The sequence below is a fragment of the Pelophylax lessonae genome, assembly GCF_965119305.1.
Source record: "Pelophylax lessonae genome assembly, chromosome: 13".
In the NCBI taxonomy this organism is placed as follows: Eukaryota; Metazoa; Chordata; class Amphibia; order Anura; family Ranidae; genus Pelophylax; species Pelophylax lessonae.
In genome coordinates this window covers 2307166-2334295 of record NC_138780.1, presented here as the reverse complement: position 1 = coordinate 2334295, position 27130 = coordinate 2307166, and the positions used below count along the sequence as shown (strand labels likewise).

Below are 27130 nucleotides of genomic sequence, written 5' to 3'. Positions count from 1 at the left end.
ACAGAGGAGGGATTGGGGTATAATAGAGGGACAGAGGGGGGATTGGGGTATAATAGAGGGACAGAGGGAGGATTGGGGTATAATAGAGGGACAGAGGGAGGATTGGGGTATAATAGAAGGACAGAGGGGGGATTGGGGTATAATAGATGGACAGAGGGAGGATTGGGGTATAATAGAAGGACAGAGGGGTGATTGGGGTATAATAGAGGGACAGAGGGGGATTGGGGTATAATAGAGGGACAGAGGGGGGATTGGGGTATAATAGAAGGACAGAGGGGGGATTGGGGTATAATAGATGGACAGAGGGAGGATTGGGGTATAATAGAAGGACAGAGGGAGGATTGGGGTATAATAGAGGGACAGAGGGAGGATTGGGGTATAATAGAGGGACAGAGGGGGGATTGGGGTATAATAGAGGGACAGAGGGGGGATTGGGGTACAATAGAAGGACAGAGGGGGGATTGGGGTATAATAGAGGGACAGAGGGAGGATTGGGGTATAATAGAAGGACAGAGGGAGGATTGGGGTATAATAGAAGGACAGAGGGGGGATTGGGGTATAATAGATGGACAGAGGGAGGATTGGGGTATAATAGAGGGACAGAGGGAGGGATTGGGGTATAATAGAAGGACAGAGGGAGGATTGGGGTATAATAGAGGGACGGAGGGGGGATTGGGCTATAATAGAGGGACAGAGGGAGGATTGGGGTATAATAGAAGGACAGAGGGGGGATTGGGGTATAATAGAAGGACAGAGGGAGGATTGGGGTATAATAGAAGGACAGAGGGGGTATTGGGGTATAATAGAGGGACAGAGGGAGGATTGGGGTATAATAGAGGGACAGAGGGGTGATTGGGGTATAATAGAGGGACAGAGGGAGGATTGGGGTATAATAGAAAGACAGAGGGGTGATTGGGGTATAATAGAGGGACAGAGGGGGGATTGGGGTATAATAGAGGGACAGAGGGGGGATTGGGGTATAATAGAGGGACAGAGGGAGGATTGGGGTATAATAGAAGGACAGAGGAGGGATTGGGGTATAATAGAGGGACAGAGGGGGGATTGGGGTATAATAGAGGGACAGAGGGAGGATTGGGGTATAATAGAAGGACAGAGGGGTGATTGGGGTATAATAGAGGGACAGAGGGAGGATTGGGGTATAATAGAAGGACAGAGGGAGAATTGGGGTATAATAGAAGGACAGAGGGGGGATTGGGGTATAATAGAGGGACAGAGGGAGGATTGGGGTATAATAGAAGGACAGAGGGAGGATTGGGGTATAATAGAAGGACAGAGGGGGGATTGGGGTATAATAGATGGACAGAGGGAGGATTGGGGTATAATAGAGGGACAGAGGGGGATTGGGGTATAATAGAGGGACAGAGGGGTGATTGGGGTATAATAGAGGGACAGAGGGAGGATTGGGGTATAATAGAAGGACAGAGGGGTGATTGGGGTATAATAGAGGGACAGAGGGGGGATTGGGGTATAATAGAGGGACAGAGGGGGGATTGGGGTATAATAGAGGGACAGAGGGAGGATTGGGGTATAATAGAAGGACAGAGGGAGGATTGGGGTATAATAGAAGGACAGAGGGGGGATTGGGGTATAATAGAGGGACAGAGGGGGGATTGGGGTATAATAGAGGGACAGAGGGGGGATTGGGGTATAATAGAAGGACAGAGGGGGGATTGGGGTATAATAGAGGGACAGAGGGGGGATTGGGGTATAATAGAGGGACAGAGGGAGGATTGGGGTATAATAGAGGGACAGAGGGAGGATTGGGGTATAATAGAAGGACAGAGGGAGGATTGGGGTATAATAGAAGGACAGAGGGGGGATTGGGGTATAATAGAGGGACAGAGGGGGGATTGGGGTATAATAGAGGGACAGAGGGGGGATTGGGGTATAATAGAAGGACAGAGGGAGGATTGGGGTATAATAGAAGGACAGAGGGGGGATTGGGGTATAATAGATGGACAGAGGGAGGATTGGGGTATAATAGAGGGACAGAGGGGGGATTGGGGTATAATAGAGGGACAGAGGGGGGATTGGGGTATAATAGAGGGACAGAGGGGGGATTGGGGTATAATAGAGGGACAGAGGAGGATTGGGGTATAATAGAGGGACAGAGGGAGGATTGGGGTATAATAGAAGGACCGAGGGGGGATTGGGGTATAATAGAGGGACAGAGGGGGGATTGGGGTATAATAGAGAGACAGAGGGGGGATTGGGGGTATAATAGAAGGACAGAGGGGGGATTGGGGTACAATAGAAGGACAGAGGGGGGATTGGGGTATAATAGAAGGACAGAGGGAGGATTGGGGTATAATAGAGGGACAGAGGGGGGATTGGGGTATAATAGAGGGACAGAGGGGGGATTGGGGTATAATAGAGGGACAGAGGGGGGATTGGGGTATAATAGAGGGACAGAGGGAGGATTGGGGTATAATAGAGGGACAGAGGGAGGATTGGGGTATAATAGAGGGACAGAGGGAGGATTGGGGTATAATAGAGGGACAGAGGGAGGATTGGGGTATAATAGAGGGACAGAGGGGGGATTGGGGGTACATGGTATGCAGTGTGCGGCGTATGGTCTGAGCACTGACAGGCTGACCCCTCCCCCACCCCTTCAACCTCTGCAGCAATGCTGGCAGCACTCATACATCTATTTCCCAAAGACAACCTCTGGATATGACGCTGAGCACGGCACTCAACTTCTTTGGTGGGCCATGGTGAGGCCTGTTCTGAGTGGAACCTGTCCTGTTACACCGCTGTATGGTCTTGGCCACCGTGCTGCAGCTCAGTTTCAGGGTCTTGGCAATCTTCTTATAGCCTAGGCCATCTTTATGTAGAGCAACAATTATTTTTCCCAGATCCTCAGAGAGTTCTTTGCCATGAGGTTCCATGTTGAACTTCCAGTGACCAGTATGAGAGAGTGAGAGCGATAACACCAAATCTACCACACCTGCCCCCCATTCACACCTGAGACCTTGTAACACTAACGAGTCACATGACACCGGGGAGGGAAAATGGCTAGTTGGGCCCAATTTGGACATTGTCACTTAGGGGTGTACTGACTTTTGTTGCCAGCGGTTTAGACATTAATGGCTGTGTGTTGAGTTATTTTGAGGGGACAGCAAATTTACACTGTTATACAAGCTGTACACTCGCTACTTTACATTGTAGCAAAGTCTCATTTCTTCAGTGTTGTCACATGAAAAGATAGAATGGGTGTACTTACTTCTGTGAGATACTGTGCATTCTATGGCTGGGATCCCAACAAAGGGCATAGTTGGCACATATGTGGGCGTAGGGGGATGGTTGGCACAAATGTGGGTGTATGGGGGATGGGTGGCACAGATGTGGGTGTAGGGGGGATGGTTGGCACAGATGTGGGTGTAGGGGGGATGGTTGGCACAGATGTGGGTGTAGGGGGTGGTTGGCACAGATGTGGGTGTAGGAGGGATGGTTGGCACAGATGTGGATGTAGAGTGGATGGTTGGCACAGATGTGGGTGTAGGGGGAATGATTGGCACAGATGTGGGTGTAGGGGGATGGTTGGCACAGATGTGGGTGTAGGAGGGATGGTTGGCACAGATGTGGATGTAGAGTGGATGGTTGGCACAGATGTGGGTGTAGGGGGGATGGTTGGCACAGATGTGGGTGTAGGGGGGATGGTTGGCACAGATGTGGGTGTAGGGGGGATGGTTGGCACAGATAAGGGGGTGTAGGGGGATGATTGGCTCAGATTGGGGCATAGTTGGCACACGTGGGTGTAGGGGGATGGTTGGCACAGATGTGGGTGTAGGGGGGAAAGTTGGCACAGATGTGGGTGTAGGGGGGGTGGTTGGCACAGATGTGGGTGTAGGGGGGATGGTTGGCACAGATGTGGGTGTAGAGTGGATGGTTGGTACAGATGTGGGTGTAGGGGGATGGTTGGCACAGATGTGGGTGTAGGGGGACGATTGGCACAGATGTGGGTGTAGGGGGGATGGTTGGCACAGATGTGGGTGTAGGGGGATGGTTGGCACAGATGTGGGTGTAGGGGGATGGTTGGCACAGATGTGGGTGTAGGGGGATGGTTGGCACAGATGTGGGTGTAGGGGGGATGATTGGCACAGATGTGGGTGTAGGGGGGATGATTGGCACAGATGTGGGTGTAGAGGGATGATTGGCACAGATGTGGGTGTAGGGGGATGGTTGGCACAGATGTGGGTGTAGGGGGGATGATTGGCACAGATGTGGGTGTAGAGGGATGATTGGCACAGATGTGGGTGTAGAGGGATGATTGGCACAGATGTGGGTGTAGGGGGGATGATTGGCACAGATGTGGGTGTAGGGGGAATGATTGGCACAGATGTGGGTGTAGGGGGATGGTTGGCACAGATGTGGGTGTAGGGGGATGGTTGGCACAGATGTGGGTGTAGGGGGGATGATTGGCACAGATGTGGGTGTAGGGGGGATGATTGGCACAGATGTGGGTGTAGGGGGATGGTTGGCACAGATGTGGGTGTAGGGGGGGTGGTTGGCACAGATGTGGGTGTAGGGGGGATGGTTGGCACAGATGTGGGTGTAGGGGGGATGGTTGGCACAGATAAGGGGGATGATTGGCTCAGATTGGGACATAGTTGGCACACGTGGGTGTAGGGGGATGGTTGGCACAGATGTGGGTGTAGGGGGATGGTTGGCACAGATGTGGGTGTAGGGGGGATGGTTGGCACAGATGTGGGTGTAGGGGGGATGGTTGGCACAGATAAGGGGGTGTAGGGGGATGATTGGCTCAGATTGGGGCTTAGTTGGCACACGTGGGTGTAGGGCGGATGGTTGGCACAGATGTGGGTGTAGGGGGATGGTTGGCACACATGTGGGTGTAGGGGGGATGATTGGCTCAGATCGGGTCATAGTTGGCACAGATGTGGGTGTAGGGGGATGGTTGGCACAGATGTGGGTGTAGGGGGATGGTTGGCACAGATGTGAGTGTAGGGGGGATGGTTGGCACAGATGTGGGTGTAGAGTGGTGCAGATGTGGGTGTAGAGTGGATGGTTGGCACAGATAAGGGGGTGTAGGGGGATGATTGGCTCAGATTGGGGCATAGTTGGCACACATGGGTGTAGGGGGATGGTTGGCACAGATGTGGGTGTAGGGGGATGGTTGGCACAGATGTGGGTGTAGGGGGGTGGTTGGCACAGATGTGGGTGTAGAGGGATGATTGGCACAGATGTGGGTGTAGGGGGGATGGTTGGCACAGATGTGGGTGTAGGGGGATGATTGGCACAGATGTGAGTGTAGGGGGGATGGTTGGCACAGATGTGGGTGTAGGGGGACGATTGGCACAGATGTGGGTGTAGGGGGGATGGTTGGCACAGATGTGGGTGTAGGGGGACGATTGGCACAGATGTGGGTGTAGGGGGGATGGTTGGCACAGATGTGGGTGTAGGGGGATGGTTGGCACAGATGTGGGTGTAGGGGGATGGTTGGCACAGATGTGGGTGTAGGGGGATGGTTGGCACAGATGTGGGTGTAGGGGGGATGGTTGGCACAGATGTGGGTGTAGGGGGGATGATTGGCACAGATGTGGGTGTAGGGGGGATGATTGGCACAGATGTGGGTGTAGGGGGGTGGTTGGCACAGATGTGGGTGTAGGGGGGATGGTTGGCACAGATGTGGGTGTAGGGGGATGGTTGGCACAGATGTGGGTGTAGGGGGATGGTTGGCACAGATGTGGGTGTAGGGGGGATGATTGGCACAGATGTGGGTGTAGGGGGGATGGTTGGCACAGATGTGGGTGTAGGGGGGATGATTGGCACAGATGTGGGTGTAGGGGGGATGATTGGCACAGATGTGGGTGTAGAGGGATGATTGGCACAGATGTGGGTATAGGGGGGATGGTTGGCACAGATGTGGGTGTAGGGGGATGATTGGCACAGATGTGGGTGTAGGGGGGATGATTGGCACAGATGTGGGTGTAGGGGGGATGGTTGGCACAGATGTGGGTGTAGGGGGGATGGTTGGCACAGATGTGGGTGTAGGGGGATGGTTGGCACAGATGTGGGTGTAGGGGGGATGGTTGGCACAGATGTGGGTGTAGGGGGGATGGTTGGCACAGATGTGGGTGTAGGGGGATGGTTGGCACAGATGTGGGTGTAGGGGGATGGTTGGCACAGATGTGGGTGTAGGGGGATGGTTGGCACAGATGTGGGTGTAGGGGGATGGTTGGCACAGATGTGGGTGTAGGGGGATGGTTGGCACACGTGGGTGTAGGGGGATGGTTGGCACAGATGTGAGTGTAGGGGGGATGGTTGGCACAGAGTGGCACTATATTAGCAGGGGGGGAGGTGTCAGCGGTGACTATCGGAGGTGCTGATCTGGCCAGTCGTCGGAGGGGCCGGATGGGAGGTTTCGGCACACAATGAGGGGTGTCGGTGAAAAAAGAAAAGTTTTATTTACAATTGGAGAATTTCCTCTCGCCCTGCGAGGAGATTTGGCAGTGGGGGTGGGGGGAGGGGAGGGTGAGGAATTCAGGCCGGGAGACGCCGGGGAATTGGATGGGAAGTAGATGGATGGAGACCTCCAGGAGACCCCCGGCCATCCGCAGGAACTGCGCTCATCGCTCACATCAGCTGAAGAAACACAGGAGCCGCTGGAAGCTGATCAAACACGGCCCTGCATTGCCCTACAGGGCCCCGCACTGCCCTAACCCTAATACTAGACTAATCCCTACCCCCATCCATCTGTACCCCAATACTAGAGTAATCCCCCATCCATCTGTACCCCAATACTAGATAAATCCCCATCCATCTGTACCCCAATACTAGATAAATCCCCATCCATCTGTACCCCAATACTGGAGTAATCCTCACCCCCATCCATCTGTACCCCAATACTAGAGTAATCCTCACCCTCATCCATCTGTACCCCAATACTAGAGAAATCCCCCCATCCATCTGTACCCCAATACTAGAGTAATCCCCATCCATCTGTACCCCAGTACTAGAGTAATCCCCCATCCATCTGTACCCCAATACTAGAGTAATCCTCACCCCCATCTATCTGTACCCCAATACTGGTGTAATCCCCCCATCCATCTGTACCCCAATACTAGAGTAATCCCCCATCCATCTGTAGCCCAATACTAGAGTAACCCCCCCCCCGCATCCATCTGTACCCCAGTACTAGAGTAATATCCCATCCATCTGTACTCCAATACTAAAGTAATCCCCCTATCCTTCTGTACCCCAATACTAGAGTAATCCCCCATCCCTCTGCACCCCAATGCTAGAGTAATCCCCCATCCATCTGTACCCCAATACTAGAGTAATCCCCCCATCCATCTTTACCCCAATACTAGAAAAATCCCAATCCATCTGTACCCCAATACTAGAAAAATCCCAATCCATCTGTACCCCAATACTAGAGTAATCTTCCTATCCAACTGTACCCCAATACAGGGAGGAGAATACCCCTTCTTATAGGCTACCCCATAACCCCCCCCTCTTCCCCATCCCTCTGTACCCCTATACAGGAAGGAGAATACCCCTCCTCATAGGATACCCCATACACCCCCCCCCATTATATATATATATATATATATCATTAAAAAATGTTCTGCAGGGTTGGATTTGTCCTCCCGGGTGCGTCCTCTCCTCCTGCACTGTGGATCTGAACCTCCTTCCTGCATTGCAGAGGACGGGTGGAGGCGCATTGTTTGTGAGGGTGTCGGGGCCCCTGTAGATATGGTGGATGGTATTTTATTGGCTGGAAGAATCTATAACTCCGCCCCTTCTTTTTCAGACACCTGACGCCGGACTTCCACACGTTATCCTTCTACCTCCCGGACGGGACCCGTGTGACAGAGAAGCGCCCTCAGCGGGTAAGATGGGGTGTAACAGGCGCCCCCGTGTGATCCGCCACGTGGCATAGATTCCTCATTGTCCCCGCTCTCCTCTTATTGCAGGTCAGCTGCCATTATCAGGGACGGCCAGCGGGACACAGCGGGCCCTGGAGCAGCCTCAGCCTGGGCTCTGGACTCAGGTAAACACATCACCGACGCGTTTCGTACCAACAATGTACAGGATAGCGGACGGACATTCCGCCCACCTGAGGGCGACTCCCAGTTTCCAGATATTAATTATTTTATAATAAATGACAGATCACATGTATTGGGTGATGTATTGACGCCCCCTTCTGGTGTTCATGTTGCAGGGGTGTGGTCATTTTGGAGGCGGAGCAGCAGTACATCATCGAACCGGTCCAGGGGGATCCGTCCTTTAAGCACAAACTTCGACCAATCAGTGATCATCGGAACTTCACTTGTGAGACGTGGGACGCGACCCCCAGTACGTCTACCAATCACATGACTGGGAGGAGATTGCTAAGCATGGGAGACCCCCAACCTGGCCGAGAGGACGTGGCACCACCGCCCCCCGCAGGTGGATCCCCCAATCAGGTGAGTGCAGGGCGGAGCTGGGATTCCTATTCTCAGGATTCACGGAAATTTCATCCAACCCCCTTTGTGTGTCCTCCAGGCGCAGGGGGGCGGGACCGGCGAGACGAAGTACGTGGAGCTGGTATTGGTGGCCGATAATAGCGAGGTGGGTGTGGCCTCATGTTGGCTGCATCTTATGATGGCGTCGGCCCCGTACTTACCTTCTCTTCCATCTTTCCAGTATGAGTTGTATCACCGAGACCTGACCACCCTTCACAACCGCGCCCTGGAGATCGCCAACAGGATGGACGCCGTGAGTCGCCGCAATCATTTATTATTCAGGGTTCAATTACTGGGGGGACGTCCTTACATTCTGCGCAAATCTTTCCTCCTTCCTATGGAAACTTTACCCGTTTTTTATTATTTTTGTTTTCATAAATTATTTATTTTATTTAGTTTTTTTTTTTATTATTATTATTATTAATATTTTTTAAAGTATTTTTTTTTATTATTTTAGTTAACCCCTGCTATTCCTTATTCTTAATTTGTAAAAAAAAAAAGAAAGTAATATTAAATATAATAAAATACATAAGGAATAAGAAAAGGGTCACTTTATGAACAAACGATATAATAAGGCTAGCTAATTTGTAATATATATATATATATAGTTTGTATGTATGTGTGTGTGTATATATATATTACAAATTAGCTAGCCTTATTATATCGTTTGTTCATAAAGTGACCCTTTTCTTATTCCTTATGTATTTTATTATATTTAATATTACTTTCTTTTTTTTTCATTTTTTTTATTTTTTTAATGAAATTTATTTCTTTTTTTATTATTTATTTATCATTATTAGTTATTTTATTTTATGTGTTTATTTTTTGTTTATAGTTTTTTTATTTGCTTTATTTATTCATCATTATTAGTTATTTTATGTGTTTATTGTTTATTTTTATTTGTTTTATTTATCATTATTAGCTATTTTATGTGTTTATTATTTGTTTATTTTTATTTGTTTTATTTATTTATCATTATTCGTTATTTTATTTTATGTATTTACTATCGTTTTTTTAATTATTAATCATTATTAGTTATTTTGTTTTATGTGTTTATTATTTGTTTTCTTTATTTATCATTATTAGTTATTTTATGTGTTTATTATTTGTTTATTTTTATGTGTTTTATTTATTTATCATTATTATTTTATTTTATGTGTTTATTCTTTGTTTATTTTTATTTGTTTTATTTATTTATCATTATTTCATTTTATGCGTTTATTTTTATTTGTTTTTATTTATCATTATTAGTTATTTTATGTGTTTATTATTTGTTTATTTTTATTTATTTATCATTATATATTTTTATTTGTTTTATTTATTTATCATTATTCGTTATTTTATTTTATGTATTTATTATCGTTTTTTTTTCAAATTATTAATCATTATTAGTTATTTTGTTTTATGTGTTTATTATTTGTTTTATTTATTTATCATTATTAGTTATTTTATGTGTTTATTATTTGTTTATTTTTATGTGTTTTATTTATTTATCATTATTATTTTATTTTATTTGTCTATTTTTATTTGTTTTATTTATCATTATTAGTTATTTTATGTGTTTATTATTTGTTTATTTTTGTTTATTTATCATTATTATTTTATTTTATGTGTTTATTCTTTGTTTATTTTTGTTTATTTATCATTATTAGTTATTTTATGTGTTTATTATTTGTTTATTTTTATTTATTTATCATTATATATTTTTATTTGTTTTATTTATTTATCATTATTCGTTATTTTATTTTATGTATTTATTATCGTTTTTTTCAAATTATTAATCATTATTAGTTATTTTTTTTTATGTGTTTATTATTTGTTTTATTTATTTATCATTATTAGTTATTTTATTTTATGTGATTATTTTATGCCTATTTTTATTTGCTTTTCTTTATTTATCATTATTAGTTATTTTATGTGTTTATTATTTGTTTATTTTTATGTGTTTTATTTATTTTTCATTATTATTTTATTTTATTTGTCTATTTTTATTTGTTTTATTTATCATTATTAGTTATTTTATGTGTTTATTATTTGTTTATTTTTGTTTATTTATCATTATTATTTTATTTTATGTGTTTATTCTTTGTTTATTTTTGTTTATTTATCATTATTAGTTATTTTATGTGTTTTATTATTTATTTGATTGATTTATTCCTGATTGGCTGTATGAAGTGGCCCCTGACGCTGTGGTTTGGCCCCTCCCCCAGTTTTTCCGCTCGGTGGGTGTACGGGTGGTCCTGGTCGGGGTGGAGGTCTGGAGTCAGAAGGATCGGATCGCGGTCAGTTTGGACCCGGTGGAGACGCTGAACCGTTTCCTGTCCTGGAGGGAGAAGGAGCTTCTCCCCCGACTCCCACATGACAACGCCCAGCTCCTCACGTGAGTGGTCACCCGCTACATACGTGTCCATTGGTGTGCGGTACGGACATGTGACCAGACTGTGCCCGGGGGGGCGGAGCTTATAAGTGGATGTCCTACTTCTGTGACCCTCGACCCCCCCCCATACATTGGTGTCAGTGGGTTGTGGCCCCCCATATTGGTGTCAGTGGGTTGTGGCCCCCATATTGGTGTCAGTGGGTTGTGGCCCCCATATTGGTGTCAGTGGGTTGTGGCCCCCGTATTGGTGTCAGTGGATAGTGCCCCCCCCCCCATATTGGTGTCAGTGGGTTGTGGCCCCCCCCATATTGGTGTCAGTGGGTTGTGGCCCCCCATATTGGTGTCAGTGGATAGTGGCCCCCCCCATATTGGTGTCAGTGGGTTGTGGCCCCCATATTGGTGTCAGTGGGTTGTGGCCCCCATATTGGTGTCAGTGGGTTGTGGCCCCCATATTGGTGTCAGTGGATAGTGCCCCCCCCATATTGGTGTCAGTGGGTTGTGGCCCCCATATTGGTGTCAGTGGGTTGTGGCCCCCATATTGGTGTCAGTGGGTTGTGGCCCCCCATATTGGTGTCAGTGGGTTGTGGCCCCCCATATTGGTGTCAGTGGGTTGTGGCCCCCATATTGGTGTCAGTGGGTTGTGGCCCCCCATATTGGTGTCAGTGGATAGTGCCCCCCCCCCATATTGGTGTCAGTGGGTTGTGGCCCCCATATTGGTGTCAGTGGGTTGTGGCCCCCATATTGGTGTCAGTGGGTTGTGGCCCCCCATATTGGTGTCAGTGGGTTGTGGCCCCCCATATTGGTGTCAGTGGATAGTGCCCCCCCCCCATATTGGTGTCAGTGGGTTGTGGCCCCCATATTGGTGTCAGTGGGTTGTGGCCCCCATATTGGTGTCAGTGGGTTGTGGCCCCCCATATTGGTGTCAGTGGGTTGTGGCCCCCCATATTGGTGTCAGTGGATAGTGCCCCCCCCATATTGGTGTCAGTGGATAGTGGCCCCCCCATATTGGTGTCAGTGGATTGTGGCCCCCATATTGGTGTCGGTAGGTTGTGTCCCCCAGCGGAGAATTCCCACCTTCCTAATGGCCTGGATTGTAAACAGTGAAGAGGCAGTGGGTGTGTTCTCAGGTCCTAGCCCCGCCCCCTGTAGCTTTCATAGAGGTCACATGACAGGAGACTGCAGACTCCTCCCACAAACACAATGATATGTCACATGACGGATCTTCTCTCCCCAGCGGGGTGACGTTTGCGGGTTCAGCGGCGGGAATGGCGACTGTGAGCTCCATCTGTACAGCCGATCGCTCCGGAGGGGTCAGCATGGTGAGTGATGTCACAGTGTGTGAAATGTACATAACCCCTCCCACTGCTTGTATCAGGGGTGAGGGCTTTGTGGAGGTGTACTGAGGCTGGGGGCAGGGATGTGTTCAGGAAGCCCCTCCCACCAGCCACAATCTGCCTGCATTGCATAGAGAAGCACAGAGGCCCAGTGATGATATAATAGAAGGTACGTCATGGAAAGGCTCCGCCCCCTGGCACTGTGATGTCAGAGTTGTGACCTTATAGGAGGACACAGAATGAATCTTCAGAGACGTGGGACAGCTTGGAGGGGAGCAATGGTGTGCAGAGTGCAGCTCTCCCTGTGCGCTGCAGTCACATCCCCCCCCCCCCCCCCTGGGTCCCGGACACACCGCCCTTTACTAATCACATATCTCTCCTCAGTCAGGCAGCATGCTGATTGGGGGGGCTATTTATATCCGGGACCGGCATTCCACCCTGATAGGCCTCCGGGGGCCCCGCCCTGTCCCTGCCTGACCAGCATTCAATGAGCCGTGTGTGTGGCCTGGACTGCACTGCCACCTGGTGGCCTTCCGCACAAAGTGCACAGATTTTACCTTTTTTTTTTTTTTTTACAATTATTTAATTACTTATGTATATATGTGTGTGTGCGTATGTATATATATATATATGTGTGTGTGTATGTATATATAATATTTTTTTTTTTAAGGTTTTTTTTTTTCTAAAGAAAATAATAAAAGGTACAAAAACCGAGCCTCTGGGCTTACCCCGGCTTTATTTATATATTTCATTGTATTTACTGTATGTATTTATTTGTATTTATTCATTTTTTATGACTTTATAATCATAATTTATTTATTTTTTGGGGGGCTTTGTGTGCCACATTCCTCCATATTGTCACCTACTAAGAATGTCTCAGTTGTACTATTTTATATTTTTATTTTATTCATTAATTTATTTCTAATCATTTCTTTTTTTCCTTTTTATTGTATTTAGTTATATTACTTAATTGTATTTATATATGTATTTTTTTTATTTTATTTATCTATTTATTTTTTATTACTTTATTTATAATCATTACTTAAATTATATATATATATATATATATATATATATATATATATATATATATATTTATCTCTCTCTCTCTCTCTCTATATATATATATATATATGTGTGTGTGTATATATATACATATGTGTGTGTTTTTTTTTTTTAACTCTGTATTTTGTTAATCATTCCTTATAAATAAAATAAATAAGATTTAAGTAACCATGATTAAAATAATACAAACATTTTCTTTTTTTATTTCTATATTCATTTTTTATGACTTTATTTATAATCATTTCTTAATCATTCCTTAAAAATAAAATAAATATGATTTAATAAAGTACATACATAAATAAAATTAAATCACAAATAAAAAAAATGTATGAATTAAGTAATGATTATAAATAAAGTAACAAAAAAGATTATAAGATAAAACAATATATAAATAAATAAGATTTAAGTAACAATGATTAATATAAAATACAAACATTTTCTTTTTTTATTTCTATATTCATTTTTTATGACTTTATTTATAATCATTACTTAATTCATATATTTTTTTATTTGTGATTTAATTTTATTTATGTATGTATTTTGTTAAATCATATTTATTTTATTTTTAAGAAATGATTAGAAATAAAGTCATAAAAAATGAATATAGAAATAAAAAAAGAAAATGTTTGTATTATTTTAATCATTGTTAATTAAATCGTATTTATTTTATTTATAAGGAATGATTAACAAAATACAGAGTTAAAAAAAAAAAACACACACATATGTGTATATATATATATATGTGTGTGTATATCTCTCTCTCTATCGATATAGATATATATATGTGTGTGGTTTTTTTTAACTCTGTATTTTGTTAATCATTCCTTATAAATAAAATAAATACGATTTAATTAACCATGATTAAAATAATACAAACATTTTCTTTTTTTATTTCTATATTCATTTTTTATGACTTTATTTATAATCATTCCTTAAAAATAAAATTAAATAAGATTTAACAAAATACATACATAAATAAAATTAAATCGCAAATAAAAAAAATATATGAATTAAGTAATGATTATAAATAAAGTCTTAAAAAATGAATATAGAAATAAAAAAAGAAAATGTTTGTATTATTTAATCATTGTTACTTAAATCTTATTTATTTATATATTGTTTTTTCTTATAATCTTTTTTGTTACTTTATTTATAATCATTACTTAATTCATATATTTTTTTATTTGTGATTTTTTTATGTATGTACTTTATTAAATCATATTTATTTTATTTTTAAGGAATGATTATAAATAAAGTAACAAAAGAGATGATTAGATAAAACAATATATAAATATAAATAAATGAGATTGTTGCGCTGTGATGGGGGCGTGTCACGCGGTTGGATGTACAGCGCGGCGGTATATGTTATATGTTTTATATTAGTAATCAATGATCTGTACACTGATAGATATAGATCATGTATTGATTGGCCTTTCCCCTCCCCCTCACAGGATCACTCGGTCTCCATCCTGGGCGTGGCCTCCACCGTGGCGCACCAACTGGGCCACAATCTGGGCCTGAACCACAACCCAGTGGATGGGAAGTGCGGCCAACCCAGCATCGGGAAATACTGGATCATGGCGCAGGGGACCAAAGCCGGGTGAGTGGTGACCCAGAGCAGAGCTCCTCCCACTGCAGGGGGAGTGGTGACCCAGACACAGAGCCCCTCCCACTGCAGGGTGAGTGGTGACCCAGACGCAGAGCCCCTCCCACTGCAGGGTGAGTGGTGACCCAGACACAGAGCACCTCCCACTGCAGGGTGAGTGGTGACCCAGACACAGAGCCCCTCCCACTGCAGGGTGAGTGGTGACCCAGACGCAGAGCCCCTCCCACTGCAGGGTGAGTGGTGACCCAGACGCAGAGCCCCTCCCACTGCAGGGTGAGTGGTGACCCAGACACAGAGCCTCTACCACTGCAGGGTGAGTGGTGACCCAGACGCAGAGCCCCTCCCACTGCAGGGTGAGTGGTGACCCAGACACAGAGCCCCTCCCACTGCAGGGTGAGTGGTGACCCAGACACAGAGCCCCTCCCACTGCAGGGTGAGTGGTGACCCAGACACAGAGCCTCTACCACTGCAGGGTGAGTGGTGACCCAGACACAGAGCCTCTACCACTGCAGGGTGAGTGGTGACCCAGACGTAGAGCCCCTCCCACTGCAGGGTGAGTGGTGACCCAGACGCAGAGCCCCTCCCACTGCAGGGTGAGTGGTGACCCAGACACAGAGCCCCTCCCACTGCAGGATGAATGGTGACCCAGACGCAGAGTTCCTCCCACTGCAGGGTGAGTGGTGACCCAGACACAGAGCCCCTCCCACTGCAGGGTGAGTGGTGACCCAGACACAGAGCCTCTACCACTGCAGGGTGAGTGGTGACCCAGACACAGAGCCCCTCCCACTGCAGGGTGAGTGGTGACCCAGACGCAGAGCCTCTACCACTGCAGGGTGAGTGGTGACCCAGACACAGAGCCCCTCCCACTGCAGGGTGAGTGGTGACCCAGACGCAGAGCCTCTACCACTGCAGGGTGAGTGGTGACCCAGACACAGAGCCCCTCCCACTGCAGGGTGAGTGGTGACCCAGACACAGAGCCCCTCCCACTGCAGGGTGAGTGGTGACCCAGACACAGAGCCCCTCCCACTGCAGGATGAATGGTGACCCAGACACAGAGCCCCTCCCACTGCAGGGTGAGTGGTGACCCAGACGCAGAGACCCTCCCACTGCAGGGTGAGTGGTGACACAGAGCCCCTCCCACTGCAGGGTGAGTGGTGACCCAGACACAGAGCCCCTCCCACTGCAGGGTGAGTGGTGACCCAGACGCAGAGACCCTCCCACTGCAGGGTGAGTGGTGACCCAGACACAGAGCCCCTCCCACTGCAGGATGAATGGTGACCCAGACACAGAGCCCCTCCCACTGCAGGGTGAGTGGTGACCCAGACGCAGAGCCCCTCCCACTGCAGGATGAATGGTGACCCAGACACAGAGCCCCTCCCACTGCAGGGTGAGTGGTGACCCAGACGCAGAGCCCCTCCCACTGCAGGGTGAGTGGTGACCCAGACACAGAGCCCCTCCCACTGCAGGATGAATGGTGACCCAGACACAGAGCCCCTCCCACTGCAGGGTGAGTGGTGACCCAGACGCAGAGCCCCTCCCACTGCAGGGTGAGTGGTGACCCAGACGCAGAGCCCCTCCCACTGCAGGGTGAGTGGTGACCCAGACACAGAGCCTCTACCACTGCAGGGTGAGTGGTGACCCAGACGCAGAGCCCCTCCCACTGCAGGGTGAGTGGTGACCCAGACACAGAGCCCCTCCCACTGCAGGGTGAGTGGTGACCCAGACACAGAGCCCCTCCCACTGCAGGATGAATGGTGACCCAGACACAGAGCCCCTCCCACTGCAGGGTGAGTGGTGACCCAGACGCAGAGACCCTCCCACTGCAGGGTGAGTGGTGACCCAGACACAGAGCCCCTCCCACTGCAGGGTGAGTGGTGACCCAGACGCAGAGCCCCTCCCACTGCAGGGTGAGTGGTGACCCAGACGCAGAGCCCCTCCCACTGCAGGGTGAGTGGTGACCCAGACACAGAGCCTCTACCACTGCAGGATGAGTGGTGACCCAGACGCAGAGCCCCTCCCACTGCAGGGTGAGTGGTGACCCAGACACAGAGCCCCTCCCACTGCAGGGTGAGTGGTGACCCAGACACAGAGCCCCTCCCACTGCAGGATGAATGGTGACCCAGACACAGAGCCCCTCCCACTGCAGGGTGAGTGGTGACCCAGACGCAGAGACCCTCCCACTGCAGGGTGAGTGGTGACCCAGACGCAGAGCCCCTCCCACTGCAGGGTGAGTGGTGACCCAGACGCAGAGCCCCTCCCACTGCAGGGTGAGTGGTGACCCAGACACAGAGCACCTCCCACTGCAGGGTGAGTGGTGACCCAGACGCAGAGCCCCTCCCACTGCAGGGTGAGTGGTGACCCAGACGCAGAGCCCCTCCCACTGCAGGGTGAGTGGTGACCCAGACGCAGAGCCCCTCCCACTGCAGGGTGAGTGGTGACCCAGACACAGAGCCTCTACCACTGCAGGGTGAGTGGTGACCCAGACGCAGAGCCCCTCCCACTGCAGGGTGAGTGGTGACCCAGACACAGAGCCCCTCCCACTGCAGGGTGAGTGGTGACCCAGACACAGAGCCCCTCCCACTGCAGGGTGAGTGGTGACCCAGACACAGAGCCCCTCCCACTGCAGGGTGAGTGGTGACCCAGACACAGAGCCTCTACCACTGCAGGGTGAGTGGTGACCCAGACGTAGAGCCCCTCCCACTGCAGGGTGAGTGGTGACCCAGACGCAGAGCCCCTCCCACTGCAGGATGAATGGTGACCCAGACGCAGAGTTCCTCCCACTGCAGGGTGAGTGGTGACCCAGACACAGAGCCCCTCCCACTGCAGGGTGAGTGGTGACCCAGACACAGAGCCTCTACCACTGCAGGGTGAGTGGTGACCCAGACACAGAGCCCCTCCCACTGCAGGGTGAGTGGTGACCCAGACGCAGAGCCTCTACCACTGCAGGGTGAGTGGTGACCCAGACACAGAGCCCCTCCCACTGCAGGGTGAGTGGTGACCCAGACACAGAGCCCCTCCCACTGCAGGGTGAGTGGTGACCCAGACGCAGAGACCCTCCCACTGCAGGGTGAGTGGTGACCCAGACACAGAGCCCCTCCCACTGCAGGATGAATGGTGACCCAGACACAGAGCCCCTCCCACTGCAGGGTGAGTGGTGACCCAGACGCAGAGACCCTCCCACTGCAGGGTGAGTGGTGACACAGAGCCCCTCCCACTGCAGGGTGAGTGGTGACCCAGACGCAGAGCCCCTCCCACTGCAGGGTGAGTGGTGACCCAGAGGCAGAGCCCCTCCCACTGCAGGATGAATGGTGACCCAGACGCAGAGTTCCTCCCACTGCAGGGTGAGTGGTGACCCAGACACAGAGCCCCTCCCACTGCAGGGTGAGTGGTGACCCAGACACAGAGCCCCTCCCACTGCAGGGTGAGTGGTGACCCAGACACAGAGACCCTCCCACTGCAGGGTGAGTGGTGACCCAGACGCAGAGTTCCTCCCACTGCAGTAAGAGGACTGTCACCCCTCAGGGTCCCCAGGACGGGACTGTCACTCTCAGGGGCCCCAGGACGGGACTGTCACTCTCAGGGGCCCCAGGACGGGACTGTCACTCTCAGGGGCCCCAGGACGGGACTGTCACTCTCAGGGGCCCCAGGACTGTCACACACGGGGATAATGATATGTGGACGGATGAGGTCATACATGGTGTCTGTGTACGGTAGGTACATGCCGGGGTTGGAGTTCAGTAGCTGCAGTCGGATGGAGTTGGCCGCCATCTTCAGAGAAGGAGGAGGGAAGTGTCTCTTCAATGTCCCCGCCCCCACCAGCGTGTTCGGGAAGTCACAGTGCGGGAATTTGGTGGTGGAGAAAGGCGAGCAATGCGACTGCGGCCTGACACAGGTGAGACCCCCCCCCCCCCCCGAAATCACACCGCACCCCCATTCATCAAAGAGGGACACCTATGTCCTATCATCCCCAACTCCTCTTACCATAAAGAATCCTTCCTCATCATCCCCAACCCAACTCCTCTTACCATAAAGAATCCTTCCTCATCATCCCCAACCCAACTCCTCTTACCATAAAGAATCCTTCCTCATCATCCCCAACCCAACTCCTCTTACGATAAATAATCCTTCCACGTCATCCCCAACCCAACTCCTCTTACCATAGAGAATCCTTCCTCAACATCCCCAACCTCTCTTACCATAAAGAATCCTTCCTCATCATCCCCAACCCAACTCCTCTTACCATAAAGAATCCTTCCTCATCATCCCCAACCCAACTCCTCTTACCATAAAGAATCCTTCCTCATCATCTCCAACCCAACTCCTCTTAAGATAAATAATCCTTCCACGTCATCCCCAACCCAACTCCTCTTACCATAGAGAATCCTTCCTCATCATCCCCCAACCCAACTCCTCTTACCATAGAGAATCCTTCCTCATCATCCCCAACACAACTCCTCTTACCATAAAGAATCCTTCCTCATCATCCCCAACCCAACTTCTCTTACCATAAAGAATCCTTCCTCATCATCCCCAACCCAATGCCTCTTACCATAAAGAATCCTTCCTCATCGTCCCCAATCCAACTCCTCTTACCATAAAGAATCTTTCCTCCTCATCCCCAACCCAACTCCTTTTACCATAAAGAATCCTTCCTCATTGTCCCCAACTCCTCTTACCATAAAGAATCCTTACTCATCGTCCCCAACCCAACTCTTCTTACCATAAAGAATCCTTACTCGTCATCCCCAACCCAACTCCTCTTACCATAAAGAATCCTTCCTCATCATCCCCAACCCAACTCCTTTTACCATAAAGAATCCTTCCTCGTCATCCCCAACCCAACTCCTCTTACCTTAAGGAATCCTTCCATATCATCCCCAACCCAACTCCTCTTACCATAAAGAATCCTTCCTCATTGTCCCCAACTCCTCTTACCATAGAGAATCCTTCCTCATCATTATCTGTTTCTCCGTACCTTTCAACCTTCTCCAGATCCCTGAAAACTACCCCTTGGGCCTTCTTTTTGGTAAAGCTCCCAAGGCTCCTCCCCTTTCCACTCACCCCTTGGGCCTCCTTTATATTGAAGCTCCCAAGGTTCCTCCCCCTTCCTCCCACCCCTTAGTCCTCCTTTCTTGTAACGTTCCCAAGGCCCCTCCCTTCTGCCCACCCCTTGGGCCTCCTTCCTAGTAAAGCTCCCAGTGTGGCCGCCCCCTCTTGGGCCCGGCCCTGGCTATTCCTGAGCCCCCGCAGAGCCTCGCACCCCGTGTCTCCCCAGTCCTCCTCTCATTATGGCGCCCCAGTTGGGTGTTGCTGTTCTTCTTCCGCTCCCCACTTATTGTTTCCCCCTTTACCACCCGCAGGAGTGTCGGGACCCGTGCTGCAACGCCTCCACCTGCCAGTTGGTGGCCGGTGCGGAGTGTGCCTCGGATGGACTGTGCTGTGATCAGTGTAAGGTAAGGGCGCCCTCTGTGGTCAGTCCTGGCATTGAAATCTCCTCCACCCTCTGTGACTTCTCTGCTCCAGTCTGAGGAAAAGGGTAAAATTCCCGAGGCCTCCTTTTCCTTCACCCACTTCTCTTCTCTCCTCAGATAAAGCCGGCTGGGACTCTGTGCCGGGAGCCCCTCGGGGACTGCGACCTCCCCGAATACTGCATCGGGGCCTCGCCCCACTGCCCCGCCAACACCTACCTTCAAGATGGGGAGACCTGCGCCCGAGGAAAGGCCCACTGCTACGGGGGAGAGTGCCGCACTCTGCAGAGCCAGTGTCAGAGCGTGTGGGGCCCAGGTGAGGAGGGGGCACAATGTGTGGGGCCCAGGTGAGGAGGGGTCACAATGTGTGGGGCCCAGGTGAGGAGGGGTCACAATGTGTGGGGCCCAGGTGAGGAGGGGTAACAATGTGTGGGGCCCAGGTGAGGAGGGGTCACAATGTGTGGGGCCCAGGTGAAGAGGGGGCACAATGTGTGGGGCCCAGGTGAGGAGGGGGCACAATGTGTGGGGCCCAGGTGAGGAGGGGGAGTCCAGAGCTTGTTGGGCCCAGGTGAGGAGGGGGAGTACAGAGTTTGTAGGGGCCCAGGTAAGGAGGGGGAGTCCAGAGCTTGTGGGGCCCAGGTGAGGAGGGGAGTCCAGAGCTTGTGGGGCCCAGATGAGGAGGAGGGGGAGTCCAGAGCTTGTTGGGCCCAGAAGAGGAGGGGGGAGTCCAGAGCTTGTTGGGCCCAGGAGAGGAGGGGGGAGTCCAGAGCTTGTGGGGCCCAGGTGAAGAGGGGGAGTCGAGAGCTTGTGGGGTCTGGGTGAGGAGGAGGGAATTAAGAGCTTGTTGGGCCCAGGTGAGGAGGGGAGGTTCAGAGCTTGTGGGGCCCAGGTGAGGAGGGGAAGTCCAGAGCTTGTGGGGCCCAGGTGAGGAGGGGGATTCCAGAGCTTGTTGAGCACAGGTGAGGATGGGGAGTCCAGAGCTTGTCGGGCCCAGGTGAGGAGGGGGAGTCCAGAGCTTGTGGGGCCTAGGTGAGGAGGGGGAGTCCAGAGCTTGTGGGGCCCCGGTGAGGAGGGGGAGTCCAGAGCTTGTGGGGCCCCGGTGAGGAGGGGGATTCCAGAGCTTGTTGAGCACAGGTGAGGAGGGGGATTCCAGAGCTTGTGGGCCCAGGTGAGGAGGGGGGGAGTCCAGAGCTTGTGGGGCCCCGGTGAGGAGGGGGAGTCCAGAGCTTGTTGGGCCCAGGTGAGGAGGGGGATTCCAGAGCTTGTGGGGCCCAGGTGAGGAGGGGGAGTCCAGAGCTTGTTGGGCCCAGGCGAGGAGGGGGAGTCCAGAGCTTGTTGGGCCCAGGTGAGGAGGGGGAGTCCAGAGCTTGTTGGGCACAGGTGAGGAGGGGGATTCCAGAGCTTCTGGGGCCCAGGTGAGGAGGGGGATTCCAGAGCTTGTTGAGCCCAGGTGAGGAGGGGGGAGTCCAGAGCTTGTTGGGCCCAGGTGAGGAGGGGGAGTCCAGAGCTTGTTGGGCCCAGGTGAGGAGGGGGAGTCCAGAGCTTGTTGGGCACAGGTGAGGAGGGGGAGTCCAGAGCTTGTGGGGCCCAAGTGAGGAGGGGGAGTCCAGAGCTTGTTGGGCCCAGGTGAGGAGGAGGGGGAGTCCAGAGCTTGTTGGGCCCAGGTGAGGAGGGGGGAGTCCAGAGCTTGTTGGGCCCAGGTGAGAAGGGGGGAGTCCAGAGCTTGTTGGGCCCAGGTGAGGAGGAGGGGGAGTCCAGAGCTTGTTGGGCACAGGTGAGGAGGAGGGGGAGTCCAGAGCTTGTTGGGCCCAGGTGAGGAGGGGGGAGTCCAGAGCTTGTGGAGCCCCGGGGAGGAGAGGGAGTCCGGAGCTTGTGGGGCCCAGGTGAGGAGGGGAGGTTCAGAGCTTGTGGGGCCCAGGTGAGGAGGGGAGGTTCAGAGCTTGTGGGGCCCAGGTAAGGAGGGGGAGTCCAGAGCTTGTTTGGCCCAGGTGAGGAGGGGGAGTCCAGAGCTTGTTTGGCCCAGGTGAGGAGGGGGAGTCCAGAGCTTGTGGGGCCCGGGTGAGGAGGGGAGGTTCAGAGCTTGTGGGGCCCAGGTGAGGAGGGGAGGTTCAGAGCTTGTGGGGCCCAGGTAAGGAGGGGGAGTCCAGAGCTTGTGGGGCCCAGGTAAGGAGGGGGAGTCCAGAGCTTGTGGGGCCCAGGTAAGGAGGGAGAGTCCAGAGCTTGTTTGGCCCAGGTGAGGAGGGGGAGTCCAGAGCTTGTGGGGCCCGGGTGAGGAGGGGGGGGAGTCCAGAGCTTGTGGGGCCCAGGTGAGGAGGGGAGGTTCAGAGCTTGTGGGGCCCAGGTGAGGAGGGGAGGTTCAGAGCTTGTGGGGCCCAGGTAAGGAAGGGGAGTCCAGAGCTTGTTTGGCCCAGGTGAGGAGGGAGAGTCCAGAGCTTGTTGGGCCCAGGTGAGGAGGGGGAGTCCAGAGCTTGTGGGGCCCAGGTGAGGAGGGGGAGTCCAGAGCTTGTTGGGCCCAGGTGAGGAGGGGGAGTCCAGAGCTTGTGGGGCCCAGGTGAGGAGGGGGAGTCCAGAGCTTGTTGGGCCCAGGTGAGGAGGGGGAGTCCAGAGCTTGTGGGGCCCAGGTGAGGAGGGGGGGGAGTCCAGAGCTTTTGGGGCCCAGGTGAGGAGCGGGAGTCGAGAGCTTGTGGGGTCTGGGTGAGGAGGAGGGAATTAAGAGCTTGTTGGGCCCAGGTGAGGAGGGGGATTCCAGAGCTTGTGGGGCCCAGGTGAGGAGGGGAGGTTCAGAGCTTGTGGGGCCCAGGTGAGGAGGGGAAGTCCAGAGCTTGTGGGGCCCAGGTGAGGAGGGGGATTCCAGAGCTTGTTGAGCACAGGTGAGGATGGGGAGTCCAGAGCTTGTCGGGCCCAGGTGAGGAGGGGGAGTCCAGAGCTTGTGGGGCCTAGGTGAGGAGGGGGAGTCCAGAGCTTGTGGGGCCCCGGTGAGGAGGGGGAGTCCAGAGCTTGTGGGGCCCCGGTGAGGAGGGGGATTCCAGAGCTTGTTGAGCACAGGTGAGGAGGGGGATTCCAGAGCTTGTGGGCCCAGGTGAGGAGGGGGGGAGTCCAGAGCTTGTGGGGCCCCGGTGAGGAGGGGGAGTCCAGAGCTTGTTGGGCCCAGGTGAGGAGGGGGATTCCAGAGCTTGTGGGGCCCAGGTGAGGAGGGGGAGTCCAGAGCTTGTTGGGCCCAGGCGAGGAGGGGGAGTCCAGAGCTTGTTGGGCCCAGGTGAGGAGGGGGAGTCCAGAGCTTGTTGGGCACAGGTGAGGAGGGGGATTCCAGAGCTTCTGGGGCCCAGGTGAGGAGGGGGATTCCAGAGCTTGTTGAGCCCAGGTGAGGAGGGGGGAGTCCAGAGCTTGTTGGGCCCAGGTGAGGAGGGGGAGTCCAGAGCTTGTTGGGCCCAGGTGAGGAGGGGGAGTCCAGAGCTTGTTGGGCACAGGTGAGGAGGGGGAGTCCAGAGCTTGTGGGGCCCAAGTGAGGAGGGGGAGTCCAGAGCTTGTTGGGCCCAGGTGAGGAGGAGGGGGAGTCCAGAGCTTGTTGGGCCCAGGTGAGGAGGGGGGAGTCCAGAGCTTGTTGGGCCCAGGTGAGAAGGGGGGAGTCCAGAGCTTGTTGGGCCCAGGTGAGGAGGAGGGGGAGTCCAGAGCTTGTTGGGCACAGGTGAGGAGGAGGGGGAGTCCAGAGCTTGTTGGGCCCAGGTGAGGAGGGGGGAGTCCAGAGCTTGTGGAGCCCCGGGGAGGAGAGGGAGTCCGGAGCTTGTGGGGCCCAGGTGAGGAGGGGAGGTTCAGAGCTTGTGGGGCCCAGGTGAGGAGGGGAGGTTCAGAGCTTGTGGGGCCCAGGTAAGGAGGGGGAGTCCAGAGCTTGTTTGGCCCAGGTGAGGAGGGGGAGTCCAGAGCTTGTTTGGCCCAGGTGAGGAGGGGGAGTCCAGAGCTTGTGGGGCCCGGGTGAGGAGGGGAGGTTCAGAGCTTGTGGGGCCCAGGTGAGGAGGGGAGGTTCAGAGCTTGTGGGGCCCAGGTAAGGAGGGGGAGTCCAGAGCTTGTGGGGCCCAGGTAAGGAGGGGGAGTCCAGAGCTTGTGGGGCCCAGGTAAGGAGGGAGAGTCCAGAGCTTGTTTGGCCCAGGTGAGGAGGGGGAGTCCAGAGCTTGTGGGGCCCGGGTGAGGAGGGGGGGGAGTCCAGAGCTTGTGGGGCCCAGGTGAGGAGGGGAGGTTCAGAGCTTGTGGGGCCCAGGTGAGGAGGGGAGGTTCAGAGCTTGTGGGGCCCAGGTAAGGAAGGGGAGTCCAGAGCTTGTTTGGCCCAGGTGAGGAGGGAGAGTCCAGAGCTTGTTGGGCCCAGGTGAGGAGGGGGAGTCCAGAGCTTGTGGGGCCCAGGTGAGGAGGGGGAGTCCAGAGCTTGTTGGGCCCAGGTGAGGAGGGGGAGTCCAGAGCTTGTGGGGCCCAGGTGAGGAGGGGGAGTCCAGAGCTTGTTGGGCCCAGGTGAGGAGGGGGAGTCCAGAGCTTGTGGGGCCCAGGTGAGGAGGGGGGGGAGTCCAGAGCTTTTGGGGCCCAGGTGAGGAGCGGGATTCCATAGCTTGTTTGGCCGAGGTGAGGAGGGGAAAGTCCAGAGCTTGTAGGGCCCAGGTGAGGAGGGGGCCCCCAGCTAGGAAGACCACAGTACTGCCATTTGTGTCTCTTTTGTGGGAGGGGAGTCTTGAAGAGCAATAAACACCCCACAGAGAATTGTTCCCCCCTCTATCCAAAGCTACATAAACAAGTTGGAGTTCCAGGTGAGGAACCCAGGACCTGGAGCAACCAATTAAGCTGCACCCCTTTATCTTCACAGGGTCTTCTCCGGCCCCCGAGGCTTGCTTCAGGAAGGTGAACATGAGAGGAGACCGGTTTGGCAGCTGCGGGCGGAGACTCAATGGCACTTACCTGCCCTGTTCTCCGAGGTATGTACAACCCCAGGCCAGGAAATGTGGAGGTCCCCATCTATAGGTGACCATGGGGGGGGGGGGGGGGGGGCTCTTATCCCTTGGTGAGATCTGTATGCTGAGTTCCCAGCTCCGCCCACCACTCTTCCTGGTTTTTTCATGTATGTTATGGAGAATGTAACACCCCGAGATGGGCGGGAACTCTGTCGGGAAGATCTCACCACTGGATCCAGTCCTCCAGACGTCACCTATGACAGGTGGGCGGTTCCTCATGGTCTTCACCTGAACCCCTGTCTTGCAGGAACGCTCTTTGCGGCACCATTCAGTGTCAGGGTGGGAACGATCAGCCCCTCGTGGGTTCCGGAGCGAAGTTTGTTCTGGTGAAGGTTCCGGTCAACGGGTCGGAGGTCTCCTGCCGCGGCACCAACTTCAACCTCGGGGACGATGTCTGGGATCCGGTCCTGGTGAAGACGGGGACGGTGTGTGGTCCCGGGAAGGTGGGTGTGGCCTGTGAAAGTCTTGATGATAGATACCATGTTATTCCAGCTCTGAGGGGCCCACACATGGTCCAATCTGATTCCATCTATGAGATTAGATGGAAGTGTGTGCGGCCAATCCCAAAATGGCTGACTATCACTTCATAGGGTGACCCTATATGGCCCATTCCATAATAGGGAGGGGGGTGAGTGTTGGGGGTCCGGCTGTTTTAGTCACACTGTCCGGTCCCCTCACACCAGGGACTGACCCCCATCGTTTCCTTACAGGTCTGCATGGACCAGCAGTGTCAGGACATCGCCGTTCTGAAGGCGTTCACCTGCAAGAGCAAATGCAGCGGACACGGGGTGAGGAGGGGGAGGGGAGGAAGGAGGGGGAAGGCGGGCTTTGTTCTGTATGTTCCCATTATATCTGGAATCATGTGACCCGAACCGGCTCCATGTCTGTTCTTCTGTCCCTCTGATCCCCTCTGTCCTTCTGTCTGTCTCTGGATTCACTCCTCCTTTACCCTTTACTTCTGGTATGTCTGTCCTCTTCCCTATCTGTTCCCTGACGTCTGTCTGTCCTCTTCCCTATCTGTTCCCTGACGTCTGTCTGTCCTCTTCCCTATCTGTTCCCTGACGTCTGTCTGTCCTCTTCCCTATCTGTTCCCTGACGTCTGTCTGTCCTTCTCTCTATCTGTTCCTTGACGTCTGTCTGTCCTCTTCTCTATCTGTTCCCTGACGTCTGTCTGTCCTCTTCCCTATCTGTTACCTGACATCTGTCTGTCCTCCTCTCTATCTGTTCCCTGACGTCTGTCTGTCCTTCTCTCTATCTATTCCCTGACGTCTGTCTGTCCTCCTCTCTATCTGTTCCCTGACGTCTGTCTGTCCTTCTCCCTATCTGTTCCCTGACGTCTGTCTGTCCTCTTCCCTATCTGTTCCCTGACGTCTGTCTGTCCTTCTCCCTATCTGTTCCCTGACGTCTGTCTGTCCTTCTCTCTATCTGTTCCCTGACGTCTGTCTGTCCTCCTCTCTATCTGTTCCCTGACGTCTGTCTGTCCTTCTCCCTATCTGTTCCCTGACGTCTGTCTGTCCTTCTCTCTATCTGTTCCCTGACGTCTGTCTGTCCTCTTCTCTATCTGTTCCCTGACGTCTCTGTCCTTCTCTCTATCTGTTCTCTGGCGTCTGTCTGTCCTTCTCTCTATCTGTTCCCTGACGTCTGTCTGTCCTTCTCTCTATCTGTTCCCTGACGTCTGTCTGTCCTTCTCTCTATCTGTTCCCTGACGTCTGTCTGTCCTCCTCTCTATCTGTTCCCTGACGTCTGTCTGTCCTTCTCTCTATCTGTTCCCTTACGTCTGTCTGTCCTTCTCGCTATCTGTTC

The 27130-nt window shown here is 51.8% G+C and overlaps 1 protein-coding gene across 4 annotated transcripts in view; it reads left to right on the top strand.

Annotated features, from left to right (window-relative positions):
* Positions 1–27130, top strand: part of ADAM15 (ADAM metallopeptidase domain 15) — a 71199-nt gene that overhangs the window by 32025 nt on the left and 12044 nt on the right. For all 4 annotated transcript variants that reach the window (XM_082275108.1, XM_082275107.1, XM_082275106.1 and 1 more), the window contains exons 4-17: positions 7796–7874; positions 7959–8035; positions 8207–8450; positions 8530–8595; positions 8671–8742; positions 10700–10869; positions 12101–12185; positions 14717–14865; positions 18586–18763; positions 20232–20324; positions 20460–20655; positions 25183–25291; positions 25575–25770; positions 26038–26115. In XM_082275108.1, the coding sequence (XP_082131234.1) occupies positions 7796–7874; positions 7959–8035; positions 8207–8450; positions 8530–8595; positions 8671–8742; positions 10700–10869; positions 12101–12185; positions 14717–14865; positions 18586–18763; positions 20232–20324; positions 20460–20655; positions 25183–25291; positions 25575–25770; positions 26038–26115 (1792 nt within the window). The remainder of the gene's footprint in view (positions 1–7795; positions 7875–7958; positions 8036–8206; positions 8451–8529; positions 8596–8670; positions 8743–10699; positions 10870–12100; positions 12186–14716; positions 14866–18585; positions 18764–20231; positions 20325–20459; positions 20656–25182; positions 25292–25574; positions 25771–26037; positions 26116–27130) is intronic.